At 41.9% G+C, this 18,294-nt stretch overlaps 1 protein-coding gene across 2 annotated transcripts in view; it reads right to left on the bottom strand.

Annotated features, from left to right (window-relative positions):
- Positions 1-481: 481 nt before the first annotated feature.
- Positions 482-18,294, bottom strand: part of DTX1 (deltex E3 ubiquitin ligase 1) — a 108,414-nt gene continuing 90,601 nt past the window's right edge. For both annotated transcript variants that reach the window (XM_073671926.1, XM_073671917.1), the window contains exons 8-10: positions 9,478-9,639; positions 9,284-9,373; positions 482-7,369 (exon numbers count right to left, since the gene is read on the bottom strand). In XM_073671926.1, the coding sequence (XP_073528027.1) occupies positions 7,142-7,369; positions 9,284-9,373; positions 9,478-9,639 (480 nt within the window). In that variant the 3' untranslated portion in view covers positions 482-7,141. The remainder of the gene's footprint in view (positions 7,370-9,283; positions 9,374-9,477; positions 9,640-18,294) is intronic.

Below are 18,294 nucleotides of genomic sequence, written 5' to 3'. Positions count from 1 at the left end.
TGGACGGCTCCCACCAGCTTCTCCCCTATCAACTTGGTATAACAAGTCTCTCCTTATAGACAAATAGGAAGAAGCCTGTCAATTTAGTATTGTAATACTGAGAATTTGGTGGCTGGCTCTTTTATGAGGCAATATGGCTGCCTATGTTACGGAGCCGCTGAGGCTCTGTTTTATAGGGCATCAATGGCTGTCATTGTTATGGAGACCTTGTGACATCGGAAATGATTGTTCTGGAAAAAATGTATGTATATGTAGTTATGTATGTGTATGTATGGGCTGTATGCAAAGACTTATGTGAGGTCGTTTTATCTCTTTGTGATGGCAAAAAGCAAATGTCACCAGAGAAAAGTTGAAAAGCAGTTTCTCTTTTTTTTTGTCCTCTCCTGGGATTCATTACTGTTTTTGGCAAACAAATGTAGGGCCTTCAAATGCAACCATGAAAATAAGCTTCAGGCAAATGAGTAGCCTTTGCTTTGGCCCTGGCTGACTCTTTATGGAGACCAAATCCGCATTTGAAGCCTCCATAATTTAAAAGGTTGACCACGTTGTCAGAATGGCACATAAAGAAATAATACATTCATTGTTGCAGTCCATCTCTTGTCGTTCTCTATCTATTCAGTTTGTACCTTCCCTCCGCTCCAGCCCTTTAAACAGAATAAACTACTAAGCAATTGATACAGTAGTCATGAATTCAACAGGGATTTTATTCACATTTGCAAGGACATGCCGAGCGTGGGTAGGATGTGGGGAGAGTGAGGTTTGCTCCATGCACGTCATGTTACACAGCACTCATAGAGGTGGCTATGCTGCAGAATTCTTCCACAGATAAGGGTTTAAGCCCACCTTTTTTGTGTAAAAGAGACCAAGAAAAAAAAACAGCCTCCATTCTGCCATCCTCTGGGTGATCCCAAACACATTATCATGTTGCAGTGATATCTGGAAGTAATGACATTCAGTATAACACATTCATATAACATCCACAATGGTAACAGTTCTTCTGCCAACTTTGTGATCTTTTATACTGTATGAAAGATAAGGAAAAATAGCTGCCAATATAATATTAATTCTTAATAATCTCCAGATCCTGTAGATTCCATTTGAGTCTTACATGTATATAACTGTATAAATGTACACAATTTGTTTACATCATTCCATTTTTACAGGTTGAAAAATATAGATATAAACATTATTTATAATTCTTGGATGCAAATACTTAGCAGTCAATGACTTTAAAGTCTGGAACCCATGGAGATCACCAAATACAGAGTTTCTTCCCTTGAGAAACGTTGCCAGACCTTTACTACAGCATTCTCCTTCCTGCTTGTTGGTGCTGGTATTTTGGCCTTCAGTCAGGTTGTAGATAGGGTATTCTTCTCAGCCATTGAAGAATATTCCATTACTTTACCTTTGGGATTGCTTTTGCAGTATGCTTTGGTCATTATTCATCTGTATTGTGATGCCCCGTCCTATCAATTTCGCAGCATTTCACTGAATCTTACCAGAATGTTTAGATGTCTACACTTTAGAATTATTTTTACTCCTATCCACGGTCACTTCATCAGTACACACCAATGACCCTGTTGTACTACCAGCCATACAAGTCCACGATGTACGTGGCATGATCATGAGCCCTTCCATTGTTTCTTTTTATTCTTCCTGTTATTCTGGTAACATTCGAGTATCTAAAGAATATTGTTTCAGAACTGAGCGACTTTTTCAGACCTTTTCTTTAGATCTGGACTTTGTGTTCTTGAGATAATCTGGAATTACACTCATGAAGACGTCTCTCAATTGTAGACTCCCTCTGTTGCATTGATACCATTTATGATGGACATATTGAGAATTCCCACAACCAACTACCAAATGCGAATTAAACACTAGGAATCAACTCCAAATCTTTTATCTACTTAAACTGTCATGAAATAATAAGGTAACCGTCCGTAATGGACCATGAAACTGCTTGTCAGACAATTGACTAATTACTTTTGCAAGAGGAACTAGCAGAAATGGGACCTAAAACTTAAATTTTAATAATTATTCATTAAAAAGTCTATGGAACGCAATCTTGTCTCTAAGCGACCAATCATGCATGAAAAAGGTGAGTATGTAACAAGGCATCTAAATAGAGATGACTACTAAAACAATTCCATAGGCACATCTATATGTATCTCAATGTAGAATGGCTGCTAAGTCCATTCATAAAGTTACAAACTTATCTAGTGAATTTCTGTTTCAAACCCAATTTTGTTTTTAACTTTATGAATGGACTTAGCAGCCAGTCTACATTGAGATTACTTACAGATGTGCCTATGGAATTGTTTTAGTAACCATTAGGATTTTGGGTGAGACTATTCCTATTTATTATATCAACAATTTAATGTGGATTGATCAACAAGGTTGCGCTATTATCACGTTTTGATACCTAGAATCATCCACATACTGTAGATACTGGATATTCAGATTTATATTGTGATATCTGTGTGGTATATACAACACCCGTGGAGGATATGTTTCTTGGTCTTCTTGTTTTTACATGCATCTTTTATATGTTGGTCTTTTGCAAGACTTTTTAATGAATACGTATTAAAGGTTAAGTTTTAGGTCCCATTTCTTCCAGTTCCCCTGGATCTCCCCCTAATAGGTTTTTTTCTCCTATTTTCTCCAATTACTTTTGCGCCCAAAAAAAAGAATGAACTATTTAAATATGCCTGTAATTTCTAAATGGTTAGTACAATATTTTTTATATAACCCCTTGATTTAAAGCTGAAAGTCTACACTTCAATCACATCATGGTGCCTTTAATTTATATCCATTGTAAACGCGATCACTGTCCAAATAATTGGACCGCAAAATAAATATTTAAAAAAACAATCTTTATTATACAAACATCTCCATGAAATAAATTAAAAAATCCCCCCCCCCCCAAAAAAAAAGGCATATGTAACAGCTTACGCGTTTCGGACTGCTAAGAGTCCTTAGTCATAGAAATACTAAATCTAATCTATTTTATGGACATGTTTGTTTAATAAAGATTGGTTTTTAACTAAATGTTTTTGCGGTGCTGGATTACAATACCCAGCTACTATCTTGCTGTTACTCGAGGACACAATAGCACAATTTATATATTGCATGCATTTCTCGTATTGGTGGTGAATTTATATTTTTTCTACTTTTTTGTCCATATAATTTTATACCCAACTGTGTATAATGCACATATATACACAAACAATATATGGACAAAAGTATCAGGATACACTTCTTAATCAGTAAATTCAGATTTTCATTAAGCTCCATTGCCTCAGGTGTATAAAATCCAGGCACTAGCCATGTAGTTTGCCTTTACTAACATTGGTAAAGTAATGGTTCTTGCTCCTGTAATAGGATGCCACCATTACGAATCGCTTTGGGAAATTTCTTCCCTCCTAATTATTCCACTACCAAGTGTAAGTGATATTATTGAAAAATGGAAGCATTTCGGAACCACAGCAACTTAGCCACGTAAAGGCCACGTAAAGTTGTAGAGTTTTAGAGTTATAAAGGTGCATATTACATAAGTCGCCAATGCTCTGTTGACTCAATAACTTCAGAGTTCCAAATCTCTGACATTAACATCAGCACAAAAACTCTGTGCCAAGAGTTTTGTGGCATGGGTTTTCATGCCGCCCGAAGAATAGAAGCTGCCTGAATGGTCAAGTCACTTCTTTTTAACTGATTTGTGCCTTTGTGAAACGTAAAGCGCTTAAAAGAAGCTCAAAAAGACTGATCATATGCCCAGCAAGTCATTTTTACATATAAATGCCTGTTCTTTTTAGCCTTCAGCTCTTTTTAAGGTGGGTTATGGAAAGTAACCACCTAAAAAGATTGTGCATATACCAATTTTTAGTGTGAAAACATCTTTTAGTACACTATTGTAACCCATATTCATCTAATTTCTACAAAGTGCTACAGTTAAACCTAGCCAAAAGACCACATCCTTGACAAGACCACCTTTTGTTACAGAACAATTGATAGACAAATTGCCTTTTCTTTAGTTTCATCATATACGTTGCATACAGGCCATCTTCTTTGAGAGGTCCACCTCTATAGAAGTACATTTTTCAATGAAATTTTGGATGGTCTTCTCAAAGAGGTGTCATGGTACTTATTATAATACTGTCGAAAAGTGAAATTTTATTTCAGGGATTCTTATGGAAGTGCTATGGCTTTCTTAAATATCAATTTTCTGAAATTTGAAAAGGTTTGTAAACATATACCTGATACCAGGTAGCACAATTATTCAAGAAAGTGCTGATAAATAGTTGTCTCTCAATATTTCCAGCAGACAAAAATAAATCCCTTTGCTATGGAAACAAGTATTAACGGCACATTAAAAGCACATGCTTAGTCTTAGCAGAAAAATTGTCATTTCGAAATTGTGATTATGAAAAGTTATCCATGTCAGGTGAACATCAATAAAAACTTTCCAAAGACATCTTGTTTTTGCAGGATAGTGCGCCCACACGCTAGTCTCGTATTGCTCTGAAAAACTCAATGAGATCTGCTTTGAAATTGTCGATCATCCACCATATTCTCCTGATTTGGCTCTAATTGTCATTTCTTCCCGAAACTCAAAAAATCATTGAAAAGATGAACATTTATGACAACCGAGATGGTAATTGACGCTGTGGAGTTGCGGTTTGCAGAACGGGATAACATTTTTTTGTTTCTAAATGATTAGATTTACTTTTTGATCGATGCACTAAATGTATAGCATTAAAATGAGATTATGTTGGATAAAGTGGTGTTACTTCAAAAATGGGTATTTTTTTCCTAAGCTAGGCCAATTACATATCAATACCTCGTATGTTTTTTAATCCATACATGTGGACTTCAAAAGAGAAGAAACTTAATTGTCAGCTGTACGGAAGAGGTAACTAAAGAGTTCAGCGACATCCTGGGAATAGACGTTTAAAACAAAAACTATGGTGTGAATAAATATCATGTCAAGATAGGAACATAATGAAGGAAGTGCAGTGTGAAATTACTTAAAAAGGACCAATAACCTTCTGGAAGGAGGCCAAAATATAGAAACTTTCTCCGATATAATAAGAAATCTGAAATCTAAATAAAAATCATGTCAAATTTAGTGATAATAGCTCTGGCCCTATAATAAAGAAATGCTGAAGACAGGGGCTCTCTGCTATCTCACTATTTGACATCTGTGTGAAACTTCCTGCTGGGAGATACCACTGTGTGGGGGGGAAACCGAAGTGAGCAGCATGGAAACACAGGAGAGGTGCTGTTATTCACATACTGGATGTAGGATGCAAGATGCATACGTAGTGTTACAGAGCAGCAAAAAAATGAATAAAGATAGAAACAGCACAGCTTCTCCTAAGGCGCTGTTCACATGTCCGTTTTTCATTTCTGATTGTTCTGCTTACAACAAGCATATGAAACAGAAAACTGGAATTAGCATCCTGTGTATTCATGTTTCAGATGGAAGCAGAGGAGCCCCATTGAGTCATATAGGGTCCATCTGGTTTCCTTTTGTTGTTCATTTTTAGAACGTAATGAGGGATCCTGCATTCAGTATTTTTTCTTCTATTCTAAAAATAAGCAACAAACAGAAAGCAGATGGACGCTATATAAATCAATGAGGCCCTCTGCTTCCATTTGAAACAGGAATAATGCACAAGATGCTAACTCCATTTATCTGTTAGTCTATTCAAAATGGAACAAACAAATGGTAAAGATAAATGTTCATAGCAAAGTGGCACCCGTCATATAGAGTAAAAAATTGCTTCTTTATTAAAGTCCTTTAACACATGCAGGCAGGTTGGGAGTTTGCAAGGTGCAACCAGATGACATCCATTTTGCGTGTGAGTACTCTTATACGGGTCTGAATAGATATTCATGTTTTAAAGGACTTTAATAAAGAAGCAATATTTTACTCTATATGGTGAGTGGCGCTTTGCTTTTTCTACGAATATTTATTGTTGCGTTTCCATGTATCGGATTTTCGGCTGAGCACCACCATATATTTTTGCTTTCAGTATGGTTTCAATGTAGCATTCTGTTCTCCATCCATTTTTAATGATAGTGCCGAGTGTTTTCTTTTTCATTCGGAAAATATAAACGAGTATGTGAACAGAGCCCTAGCGATGTATCAATGGTGGTCTGTGTGAGACTCAGGTAAACCCATTGCAAGAAGCTTATTCTTTTGCTGTATCATACATAGAGATATCTTATTACATGTCTGATAAATTACAATATTCCTTTTGAGATTAAGTTTAGGTTCCAGGTACATTTTTATCTGAATTGCGTTTTACTGATTTCATTTTGGTGAATTTATAAGTAAAATAGCTGAAATAATTTCTCTAATATTTTCTATAGACCTCTTTAAAAGGCATAATATACAAAATTATAGTGATGCTGACTATATACTGTATATGATGCATTCCATTTAATAAGATGACACTTGCTACATTTCGATCTAGGTAACCCATAATATCCCAGCATACCGGCTTGTAAACATATGCCTTATTGCTCACCGCTCAGGGCCTGGTTGGTCTAAGCATGGCTGAGGAGCAGATACCTTCATAGTTCTGACTGTATAGCACACAGACCTCACACAACATCTATATTGATCACACAGGAGATGGAGGCAGGAGGCCCTTGGTCTCTTCTGTAAAATGATAATAGGAGGGAAGCGTATGACCTGTTATTATAGCATTCCGCTACTAAACAGAAACCATCGCATTATATTTTTCATAGGCTAGTGGAGAATGTGCCACCATTGACCTGATTCTGTGATACACAATGTCCATTATGTCTCCCCAACAGTCACTGAATCATCACCACCTGCTAGAACAAAGCTCATTTTTTCCCCAAAAACATCATGCTTTGTAAATGGATGATCTGCAACAACTGCTGCCAAGAATAATTCCATGCACCAACTACAATGTTGGATGTCTTTGATTCTCAGCAGAAACCTCAATCAATTTTTGCTCTTTAACTGCAGCAAGGCGGAATTGTTGGGTTTCCCATTTCTGCTTGATTAAATCCCCTGGAAAAGCAGGAGACAGCAGCTAGCAAAACAAAGATGTCAATGTGCCGCAACTGATGCTGTTAGCTCCATATTTATGAAAAGGTCCAGAGCTCAATAGGGCAATGCTTTCTCTTCAGTCACTCCCTGCAAAGTAAGTTCAGCTAGAACATTGTCTAAGTAGTTAGGATCAGGGTATCCGTGCCCTGTAAGGTTGGACCCAAACTCAGTCTTGTGATGAATCTCATTCCACACTACTGTGTTCGATTCCCCTGTCGTACTTGAGGTACCAATAGCAAATATCAGGCGCCGATCCCATGCTGCCACCAACAGTCGTAAGACCTGGAATATACCACACAGATGACATTTTACAGTGAATTAATGGCAATACATCAATGTTGCTCTATTGAGGTCTTTTAGCTAAATAAACTGCCACACTGAAAATAACGGTTATGCTTTATGATGGTTCCGAGAGATCTAATCAAGTCAAAGGATTTATGAAGTCTTTGTGAATTACCTATATTCTTATTTATAACTAGTCCGGATGATTAGTGCTGATAGCTTGTACATTCTTGGATCCTTTATCACCACCCTTTCCTTTAAAGAGGTCAAAAGTGGCCAGTTTTTGCTCTTATTTTATTCCTGCTGCTCCCCAGAGTAATATGTTTTAGTTTTTTTTAAATCCACCATACCATAGATGTCAAGCTCAGGCCAGAGGGCCAAATCTAACCTGCTGTGTAATTATATTTGGCCTGCGAGAAAATACCAAATGTCTACTAGAGCTGGCCTACCGGTAGATAGCACATGCACCGCTAATACTACAAATCCTGGTTCCTGGTCAGGCACGCTCCTTGGTTACTACATGGTATCGCTCTCCCCAGCTATGATGCCCTTCCTGGCCGGCATTCACCTGAGCCAGAGTTTCTTCCTCTTCTCCCTACATCAGCGCATACTCTCCCGATGCTCTCCCATACATCTCAGCGCTCATAGCTCCTACTACCCTCTATCTCCTCCACAAGCTGGGCACAGGTATGCCATGATTTATTTTTTTATTCTATTAGGTCATGTATTCTCCATTTTGTTTTTTTGTACATTGTTATCCTTTTTCTATGGACTTTTTTGTTCACTCCCCACCATCTTGACTCTGCGGATATATTGTTTCAGGGCTGTTTATGTACTTCTGATGTTCTCTACTTCCCTAGATTTCCTTATATTTGAGAGTCACCACTCCCTTTGCATTGTCCTGGATACTGCTATCTACCATCCCCACAACTCTAACTTCTCCTGCAGTACTGGGTTTCTCCCGGCCCTAGGCAGATTCCCCCAACTCATTCCCCCAGCCCTTTTTTCTGTCTTGATTAATGTTATAAATATAAATGGTGACCCTCAACTTTGTCCAAGTGTTTAATTTTGGTATTACTTTGTCATCCCAGCATCATACGATTCCCGAGATATGGACCTTGTTATTCAGTGTTCATTTTCATGATCTTTATCAAGAGTGTGTGTGATATAATTATGTGATAATTATGTGTGATATAGGGTAATTATACAGAGAAGCCTAAAGATACGCCCCCAGAGAATCTTATGAGCCACACTCCCTTAGTAAAGACCAAAAAAAATTGGACTGAAAAAAGGACCCATATGTCTGGTACCATATGGTGTATTTAAAAAAGTAAAGAAGTAAGAAAATGAATACTCAACTGGCAGCGGGAATAAAACGAGAGCAAGAACTGGACACTTTTGACTGGGTGACAGGTACTCCTTAAAAATGTGCATGTTGTTATGTTCTATATGTAATTTATACTCATTGCTATCTCACATGCCCTTGACTAGAAGAAGGAGTAAGGCTATGTTATCATCTGCTTTATGGCGTCTGTTAGTAATGGAAGCCATGATTGACAGATCCGCAGCAAGAGGGACACCAGTGGCTCCTGATGAACCCCACTGACTTAAAATGGGATCTAATGAGTTCTTCTATAACTTTCTTAGAAAAATTAGTGCTGCATGCAGTGCTATTTTTCATATCAAAACTTATGGAATCTGCAAAGGAGTCTCGTGACTGTGTGCGGCTCTCTCCATTCACTTCTACAGGAGATTAGGATGGGTGTAGCATGTTCCCATTCCAGAGACAAGTAAAGGTTCCAGAAGTGTGACTCCACATCAGAGATTTATGATATATGCTTTGGTTATGCCATAAATTTGTAAGGTTTGATTGATTTCACTTTACTATGCTAATTAATTTTCTTTGTTTCTCACCTTCCTTCCTTTGTCATTATCTGGCAAGTAACAGTGACGTGGAAATCCTCGGGCTGTGAACTTCCTCCCTGGGTTCGGATGTTCGGGCCCCTGCAAAACAAAATAATATTTCAAGTGATAAAAAACAATAACTCATGGACCAAAATAACTGACCCCATAATTTACACAAAGAGCTGTAAATAACTCGCTCATACCTGCATTCCACTTGGAATATCATACACTATGCGAATCGTCTTGTATTCAGAATATCCTGGAAGTGCGTGAGGGATGACATGAAACTCCATCTTCCCTGGAGGTTGTGTGCCTGTTTTCTCCCCATAAATTGCTTTACATGTGGGACACTGCAAGCTGCCATCCTGGGGAGAAAGTATCAAAGGTTCTTTGTACAATGTAACAAACAGAACATATAGCAAAACTATGACTTGAAATCTACAACAGAAGGAAACACAAAGAAAATGATTTCTTTTGCCTGTCAACTTGAATAAAGAGGTTATTTATGGTATGGGCCATCAATATTAGATGTGGAGGGGGACCGAGTATTGGCATCCCCATTGATCAGCTGTGTGAAGGGGCTGTGCTCCTTATTTTATGCAGTGGCGCAAAGTATTACAGTGGTGTTTCACTTAAAGGAGATCTGTCAGGTGTTTCTTTAGTACAATACTAATGGTATCCTGAAATAGGGCTTGGGCAGCCCTTTCAGAATATGTAACTTTTATTGCTCCAGTTTTCTTGCTGTAAGCACCGGAGAATTCACAGCTGCGCGCCTTCTAGTCAAGTGTATTGTAAGATTGCTAATTGACACATAGTTTATGGGAGGCATGTATCAGAGATGATTGTTCTAGTTCACGTAAGCACTAAGAGGACTGTTTGGTGCACCTGGGACCGGGTTACGGGTAGTTTGAGAAATGGGCGGGTCTTGCTACCCACATACCTCACCTCTGGGTGTAGTTAAGGTATAAATTGGAGGCCGTTGTTTGACACATGGTCTGTGTGTTTGGAGGGAGAAGGCCTCCTGTGTGTTGTGGTCTCTAGCCCGAGCCAGGGCACTGGACACTATCCAGCCTGTGTGCCTACAGGACTGGTTAATCAGAGACGTTTACTTTATTTTGCCTGAACTAAAGGCTGTTTGTTTTCCTTTTGCTTTTGCCTGGTTTATGAAGTAATAAACTGACATAGACATTTAAATGAAAACGCTTCCTGTTTGCCTTCCAACGCACCCAAGTGAGTAGAAACCCCACAGTATGTAAATCCAAACTGAATATGCACCGCTTCCCACACCCATAATCCTGCCCACCTCTCTGTGACGGCGTCAGTTATAGTAAATGACAGTGAAGACTTTTACATTGGGATTATGGGCGTGGGTAGGGGGTGAATATTCAGTTTAGATTTACATACGCTTGACTAGCAGGCATGTAGCTGTGAATGCTTCGATGCATACAACAAGAAAACCAGAGAAGATATAGCAATAAAAGTTACATATTCTCAAAGGGATGCCCAAGCCCTATTTCAGGATAGTATTATTATCAAACTAAAAAAATCACCTGACAGATTCCCTTTAAGTGAATAGGGCAATATTGCAATATCTTGCATTGCAGTTATGAAAAGTATAGCCCAAGCAAGAACGAACCAGTCTGCAAGTATTAAAGAGTCTGCAGCGCTTACAACGCCCCTTCAAACAGCTGACCGTCAGGGGTGATGAAAGTCAGACACCCGTCCTGTAAGCTGTGAATTTATTAAGGCTGGATAAACACTTTAAAGAACCAACAATTGAACAGCATTCTACAGTAATTATTAACAGGTAAAGAGGACCTTCCACCAGTTTCAGCAAATTAAACTGGCCGCATCATGGAATAGTGGCTGCAGAGCTGAATAAAACACATTTTTATTTTTTTTATTTCTCACTGTCTATGCGGAGATATTAGCTTGTAAAGATTTTATTCTAATCTCCACTATAACCCATGGAGCATTAGAAGATATTCTTCATTGGGGACATAATAGGCAGCGTCATGCGGGAAACAATGAAACGTGACATAGCAAGACATGTAATAATACACACAGCTTTTTTCTTCCCTACTGTCATCCTCAAGTCTCACAGAACCTATTGCAGACACTTACTGTGATTACAAGTGGCGTGGGGAAGAGAGTAGAGCTTTGTGTCATTAAAAACACCATTCTGGATCTATCCCAGGCCTCTGGTAATAATGCCCTGTCTGGCACAGATCAAGAGCTGTGTATGTGACATGTTGCAGCTCTCATCTCATGTCACTGTTTTTGCTATGTAATCTGAAGACAGCAGGAGATAGAGGCTGAAATGCAGAATTCAGGGATGTGTCACTTCTCAAAGTGCCTGCTGTTTACTAATAGTAAAGGATTTATTTATTTTACTCACTTATATAGCGCCATTAATTCCACAGCGCTTTACAGACATTCTCTGCACTGTCCCCATTGGGGCTTACAATCTAAATTCCCTATCAGTATGTCTTTGGAATGTGGGAGGAAACTGGAGGAAACCCATGCAAACACGGGGAGAACATACTTTATCACTAAGAAATTAACATTGCCGGACTACATTAGTCCAGCAACGCCCCCTCCTGTGATAAGCAGCTCACTGTCTATAGACTTTGTACATAGACAGTCTGGTGTGGATGGGGTTAGCTTTCTCAGCTCTGCTCTGAATGTGTCAGAACTGCTGTGCCCATTAAACTAAGTGATACGCCTTGGATTCTTTGCTGAAATTACTCTCAGATAAGGGAGCAAAAACCTGCTGACAGATTTCCTTTAATCACAGTAGATGCCAGCAGCAAGATCTGTGTGTCCTGGGGAGGGGAGTAAAACTGTCAATCATTACAGGCATAGGCGGATTATAATGAGGGCAATCCGGGCGACCGCCCGGGGCCCCGAGCCTGCAGGGGGCCCGCGGCTCCGGGCGGGGTGTCTAATGCCGGATTGCCCTCATTATATGTGTGGGCCGCCGCGGCACATACCGGTAGCAGTTGCGGGAGGGGGGGCCCCGAATCGCTCCTCCAGCAGCGGCCGCCGCTACTTCTTCATCGGCTGGGCCAGCACTGCAGCAGTTAAATTCCCTGTGCTGGCTCGGCCGCGTCACTGCTAGGAGACACGGCCCTGTGCGCGGCCGTGTCTCCTAGCTCTGACGTCACGCAGTGCGCGCCCGGCCTGTACTGCTACTTACCACCGGAGAGGAGAGAGAGCAGGCAGGAGGAATGGAGCCGGGGGATGGTGAGTGTGTGTGTGTGTGGGCAGATGTGTGTGTGTGTGTGTGGGCAGATGTGTGTGTGTGTGTGTGTGGGCAGATGTGTGTGTGTGGGCAGATGTGTGTGTGTGTGTGTGTGTGGGCAGATGTGTGTGTGTGGGGGCAGATTGTGTGTGTGTGGGCAGATGTGTGTGTGTGGGCAGATGTGTGTGTGTGTTGGCAGATGTGTGTGTGTGTGTGTGGGCAGATGTGTGTGTGTGGGCAGATGTGTGTGTGTGGGCAGATGTGTGTGTGTGTGGGCAGATGTGTGTGGGCAGATGTGTGTGTGGGCAGATGTGTGTGGGCAGATGTGTGTGGGCAGATGTGTGTGTGTGTGGGCAGATGTGTGTGTGTGTGTGTGTGTGGGCAGATGTGTGTGTGGGCAGATGTGTGTGTGTGTGTGTGTGGGCAGATGTGTGTGTGGGCAGATGTGTGTGTGTGTGTGGGCAGATGTGTGTGTGTGTGGGCAGATGTGTGTGGGCAGATGTGTGTGTGTGTGGGCAGATGTGTGTGTGTGTGTGGGCAGATGTGTGTGTGGGCAGATGTGTGTGTGTGGGCAGATGTGTGTGTGTGTGTGTGGGCAGATGTGTGTGTGGGCAGATGTGTGCGTGTGTGGGCAGATGTGTGTGTGTGTGTGTGGGTGGGTGGGCAGATGTGTGTGTGTGTGGGCAGATGTGTGTGTGTGTGGGCAGATGTGTGTGTGTGTGTGTGTGTGTGTGTGGGTGGGCAGATGTGTGTGTGGGCAGATGTGTGTGTGTGTGTGGGTGGGCAGATGTGTGTGTGTGGGCAGATGTGTGTGTGTGGGCAGATGTGTGTGTGTGGGCAGATGTGTGTGTGTGTTGGCAGATGTGTGTGTGTGGGCAGATGTGTGTGTGTGGGCAGATGTGTGTGTGTGGGCAGATGTGTGTGTGTGTGGGCAGATGTGTGTGTGTGTGGGCAGATGTGTGTGTGTGTGGGCAGATGTGTGTGTGTGTGTGTGTGTGGGCAGATGTGTGTGTGGGCAGATGTGTGTGTGGGCAGATGTGTGTGTGTGTGTGGGCAGATGTGTGTGTGTGTGTGTGTGTGTGGGCAGATGTGTGTGTGGGCAGATGTGTGTGTGTGTGGGCAGATGTGTGTGTGTGGGCAGATGTGTGTGTGTGTGCGCAGATGTGTGTGTGGGCAGATGTGTGTGTGGGCAGATGTGTGTGTGTGTGGGCAGATGTGTGTGTGTGTGTGGGCAGATGTGTGTGTGTGTGGGCAGATGTGTGTGTGTGTGTGGGCAGATGTGTGTGTGTGTGTGGGCAGATGTGTGTGTGTGTGTGGGCAGATGTGTGTGTGTGTGTGGGGGCAGGTGTGTGTCTGTGGGCAGGTGTGTGGGCAGCTGTGTGTGTGTGTGGGCAGCTGTGTGTGTGTCTGTGTGGGCAGGTGTGTGTCTGTGTGGGCAGGTGTGTGTGTGTGTGTGGGCAGGTGTGTCTGTGTGGGCAGGTGTGTGTGTGGACAGGTGTGTGTGTGGGCAGATGTGTGGGCAGGTTAGAAAGTCTTGCCCTGTTGGACACTACACCTAACTTGAGGCCATCACCTCTTGGTTGTCCAATGTTCTGGCTTCTCTAGGGCTCTTCTCAGATATTCATTATACCAGCTCCCCAGAATACCAAAGCTAGGGTGGGTGACCGCGAGCCCTGGTGGTGGTCATAACTGCGGCCACCCAGGGGCAATACTCCATAACAACAATCCCCTGAGGTGGTGTAGGTTGTAAGGACCTATTCACACTACATTCAGCGCTGCATTCAGGTCTTTACACAAGGCTTACAACTGAATCCCTGAAATTCAGGATTGTGCTGTCTGAAATGAGACATCTGAAAGCAGAGCAAATGGAGCCTGAAGATTCAGACTTTAGCCTCGGTTTGCCTTTGTTCAAATCTATGGCTATGTCAAGGCCCATCTGAATGCTATTTTTCAGGGATTTAGATAGAAGCCTGGAAAGAGGAGATGAATGCATTGCAAAATTCAGTGTGAATAGGCCCTTATATCTGGAGTCTTGATATTGATGCCACATGCATTTTACTTGTTTTTAACTTAAAAAAAAAAATACACACACAAATTATACACACACACACACACACACACACTATACATACACACACAGATGTGTGTGTGGGCATGTGTGTGTGGGCAGGTGTGTATGTGTGGGGGCAGGTGTGTGTGTGCGCATGTGTGGGTGTGGACAGGTGTGTGTGTGTGTGTGTGTGTGTGTGTGGGCAGTTGTCATTGTGTGATGTCTGTTTATATGTATTTTTGTGTTTCAAATGTGTTTATGCGTGTCTGTATATGTTTGTGTGTGTGCATGACTGCATGCGGCCTCCTGCTGAGTATAGTTGGCGCCGTGCAGCCTCCTGATGTCTCTGGGGCCCGCTGTGTATAGATGGCTATGTGCGCCCCCCGCTGTGTATAGATGGCTACGTGCGGCCCCCTGCTGAGTATAGATGTCGCCGTGTGGCCTCCCGCTGTGTATAGATGGCTACGTGGGGCCTCCCGCTGTGTATAGATGGCTACTTGCGGCCTCCCGCTGTGTATAGATGGCTACTTGCGGCCTCCCGCTGTGTATAGATGGCTACGTGCGGCCCCCCGCTGAGTATAGATGTCGCCGTGCGGCCTCCTGCTGTGTATAGATGGCTACGTGCGGCCCCCCGCTGAGTATAGATGGCGCTGTGCGGCCTCCTGCTGTCTCTGGGGGGAGCGCCGTGCGGCATCTATACTCAGCAGGAGGCCGCACGTAGCCATCTATACACGTATACTCAGCAGGAGGCCGCACGTAGCCATCTATACACGTATACTCAGCAGGAGGCCGCACGTAGCCATCTATACGGTGCCATCTATACACAGCCGGAGGCCGCACGGCGCCATCTATACACAGCGGGAGTCTCAGTGCTTTGCAAGAGCAGTCAATAAATTCTGCTTGACTAATTCTGAGCACCATAAAGTCTGGTTCGCTTCTAACCTGCTGTCTTCATTTTCAGCTTGCTGAATTCTAACTCATTTACTGTCATTCGAGACGATGCCTTTGCTGGTCTCTTTCACCTTGAATACCTGTAAGTGCTCCACTTAATGTCATATTTTTGATTCTGTTCTTCTTCATCTTTTGGCATGTGCAATTGTATGAGCAAGTATTCATATGAATTTATGACCTACTTAAACCTTCGAGGACCTTAAATTTTATTCAATCAAATTTTTTTCCAGTTTAAAACTATGGGACATATATGTGCCTTGGTCCTCAAAGGGTTTTTAAAGGGGCTGCAAACATAAATACGAAAAAAATAATTCAATTAGTGCTTTTTGTGTTCATTTAATTTTTATTTGAAGTCCATTTTTTTATATACCTTCAAATTAAGCCCTACCCCATGGAATGAAGCCCTACCTACATGACATCTGAGAGCTACATGGATTCCGCTTGTGAGGTGCCTGTCCGTCACTACTATTCAGTTTTAGGGTCCACTCACTAAGCCATATATTCTCTCATGCAAGAGAATAGGGCCAATTATGCTAATGACACTCGGCTCAAACTCTGTCAGAGCTTCAACTGAGTGTGATCCGATTCTCTCGCAGCACAGATATGGAGAAGATGGAGAACTTAATTTCTCCATCTTCTCCATAGTCTCTGTGAGTGTTCATCGGACTGCACTTGGATGACATCCGAGTGCAGTCCAATGTTTTACGTGCACCCGTAGACTTGTATGGGTACACATGGTCCGAATATCGAATGAGATTATTTTCTCATGCCAATAATCGCAGATCTGCACTGTCCCATAGTATAACATAGGGCCGAGTCCTATCCGATAAAACATCACATAGCATTCGGCCGTGTTATACGACAGTGTGAGCGAGCCCTTAGAGTCAAGGAATATTTACATGCAGATGATGATATTACTCTCCAAGTGTATATTTTTTTAGGCGAGTTCATAGTAAATGCTTTGCCTTTTTGACATGTGATCAACTAAAGAACAAGAAAGATTTAAGACCTCCCCTATAGAGAAACGGAAAATAGTTTGGAGGACTAGCATGTCCTTTTTTATTTATTATGAGAAAATCATAAAAGATCCCGTTTTTTAACCATGCTGTGACTTTCTGCTGAGGGAGAGGGAGAGAGCTGCCCTATTCAGAGTCTGTAATAAGACCTGCTGACAAAAGTGTTGAAGATACAGTCTAATGTGAATTAACAATGAAAAAAAGTTAATTTCACAAATGGCTTGTATTTTTTTAATACAAACTTTTTTTGTGTTTACAGCTCCTTTAAAGGGAATCTGTCATCAGGTTTTTGCCACCTAATCTGAGAGCAGCATAATGTAGGGTTAGAGGCACTGATTCCAGTAATGTGTCACTTACTGGGCTGCTTAGTGTTGTTTTGATAAAATCATTGATTTGTCAGAAGGTAATTATCACTAGATGACTAGTAAGTTCTGTAGGACCCCACCCCCATCACTGATCAGTAGATTTCTGTGTACACTGAGCATGGGCAGAAAGCTGCCAATCAGTGGTGTGGGCGGGGTTATACAGAGCGCAGCATTCAGAGAGCTGCTAGATCTGCAGCAGATAAAACGGTGATTTTCTCAAAATGACAACAAGCAGCTGAAAAAGTGACACATCGCTGGAATCAGGGTATCTGCCCCAATATTGTGCTGCTCTCAGATGAGGCAGCACAATTAATATTGTGCCAAATTAATTTCCCATGAACTATCACATGATCTATCACAGGGGATCATGTGACATGTCACGTGATAAATCAGGTGTGGGGGGGGGGCCCGCGCCTTCTAAACTGCCCGGGGCCCTTGCTACTCTTAATCCACCCCTGATTACAGGTCTTTACATATCACACAGAGAACATTCTGACATTCTCTGGTGGCATTTTTTTTCTTCCTTGATGCTGTCTGCTTATGATTGGTCAATGTCATGCAGGTGAAAAAAAAGTGTCCCCATTGAAGAATTTGTAATAATGCCCCCTTAATTATAATGAAAAATGAAAATATTAGGTGTCATAAACTTTATAAGCTAATATCTGAAAAATGTAAAAATAAACAAACAAAAAATGACATTTCATTTAGCTCTGCAGCCAATATTCTATGATGTGGCCAGCTTAACATGTGAAACTGGTGAAAGGATCTCTTTAAAGGGGTAATGTCTCCTCCATATGAGGAGGTGAGTGGGGAAGTCACTTCTACAGATTCTTGCTGGCTTTCGTGCGTGAGCGAAAGGAATCACACGCCTATCATATTAGTTAGAATAGGTCAGGTGCACAATATCACACATGCAAACTGGATGATATCTCTAGACATTACATCAATGCTCAACACCTGATATAAAGTGACTGGAGCTGGATTATCCCTTTAAGAATAAAGAATATAGTTACATAGTTTATTAGGCCGAAAAAAGACAAGAGTCCATCCAGTTCAGCCTATTTCTTGTGCACTGCAGCTATTCCGCATCGTTGATCCAGGGGAAGGCAAAAAAAACCCATGCGGTATAGGCCAATTTACATCATTGAGGAAAAATTCACTTCCCGACTCCAATCTGGCAGTCAGGTTAAATCCCTGGATTAATTAACTATCACTAAGCATAAGATGTAATTTTATTGTTCTCAAGAAAGGCGTCCAGGCCTCTCTTGAACTCATTAAGTGAGTTGGACATCACCACTTCCTCTCCCAGAGAGTTCCAGAGTCTCGCGGCTCTGACCGTAAAGAATTCCCTTCTGGTGCAGGAACCTCCTTTCCTCCAGACGCATAGTGTGCCC

This window comes from Phyllobates terribilis, unplaced genomic scaffold (assembly GCF_046119375.1).
Source record: "Phyllobates terribilis strain yellow unplaced genomic scaffold, ASM4611937v1 Scaffold_1__5_contigs__length_1240528914, whole genome shotgun sequence".
NCBI classification, from domain to species: Eukaryota; Metazoa; Chordata; class Amphibia; order Anura; family Dendrobatidae; genus Phyllobates; species Phyllobates terribilis.
Note: the sequence above shows the minus strand (reverse complement) of the source record. Positions and strands in the feature narration are given on the sequence as shown.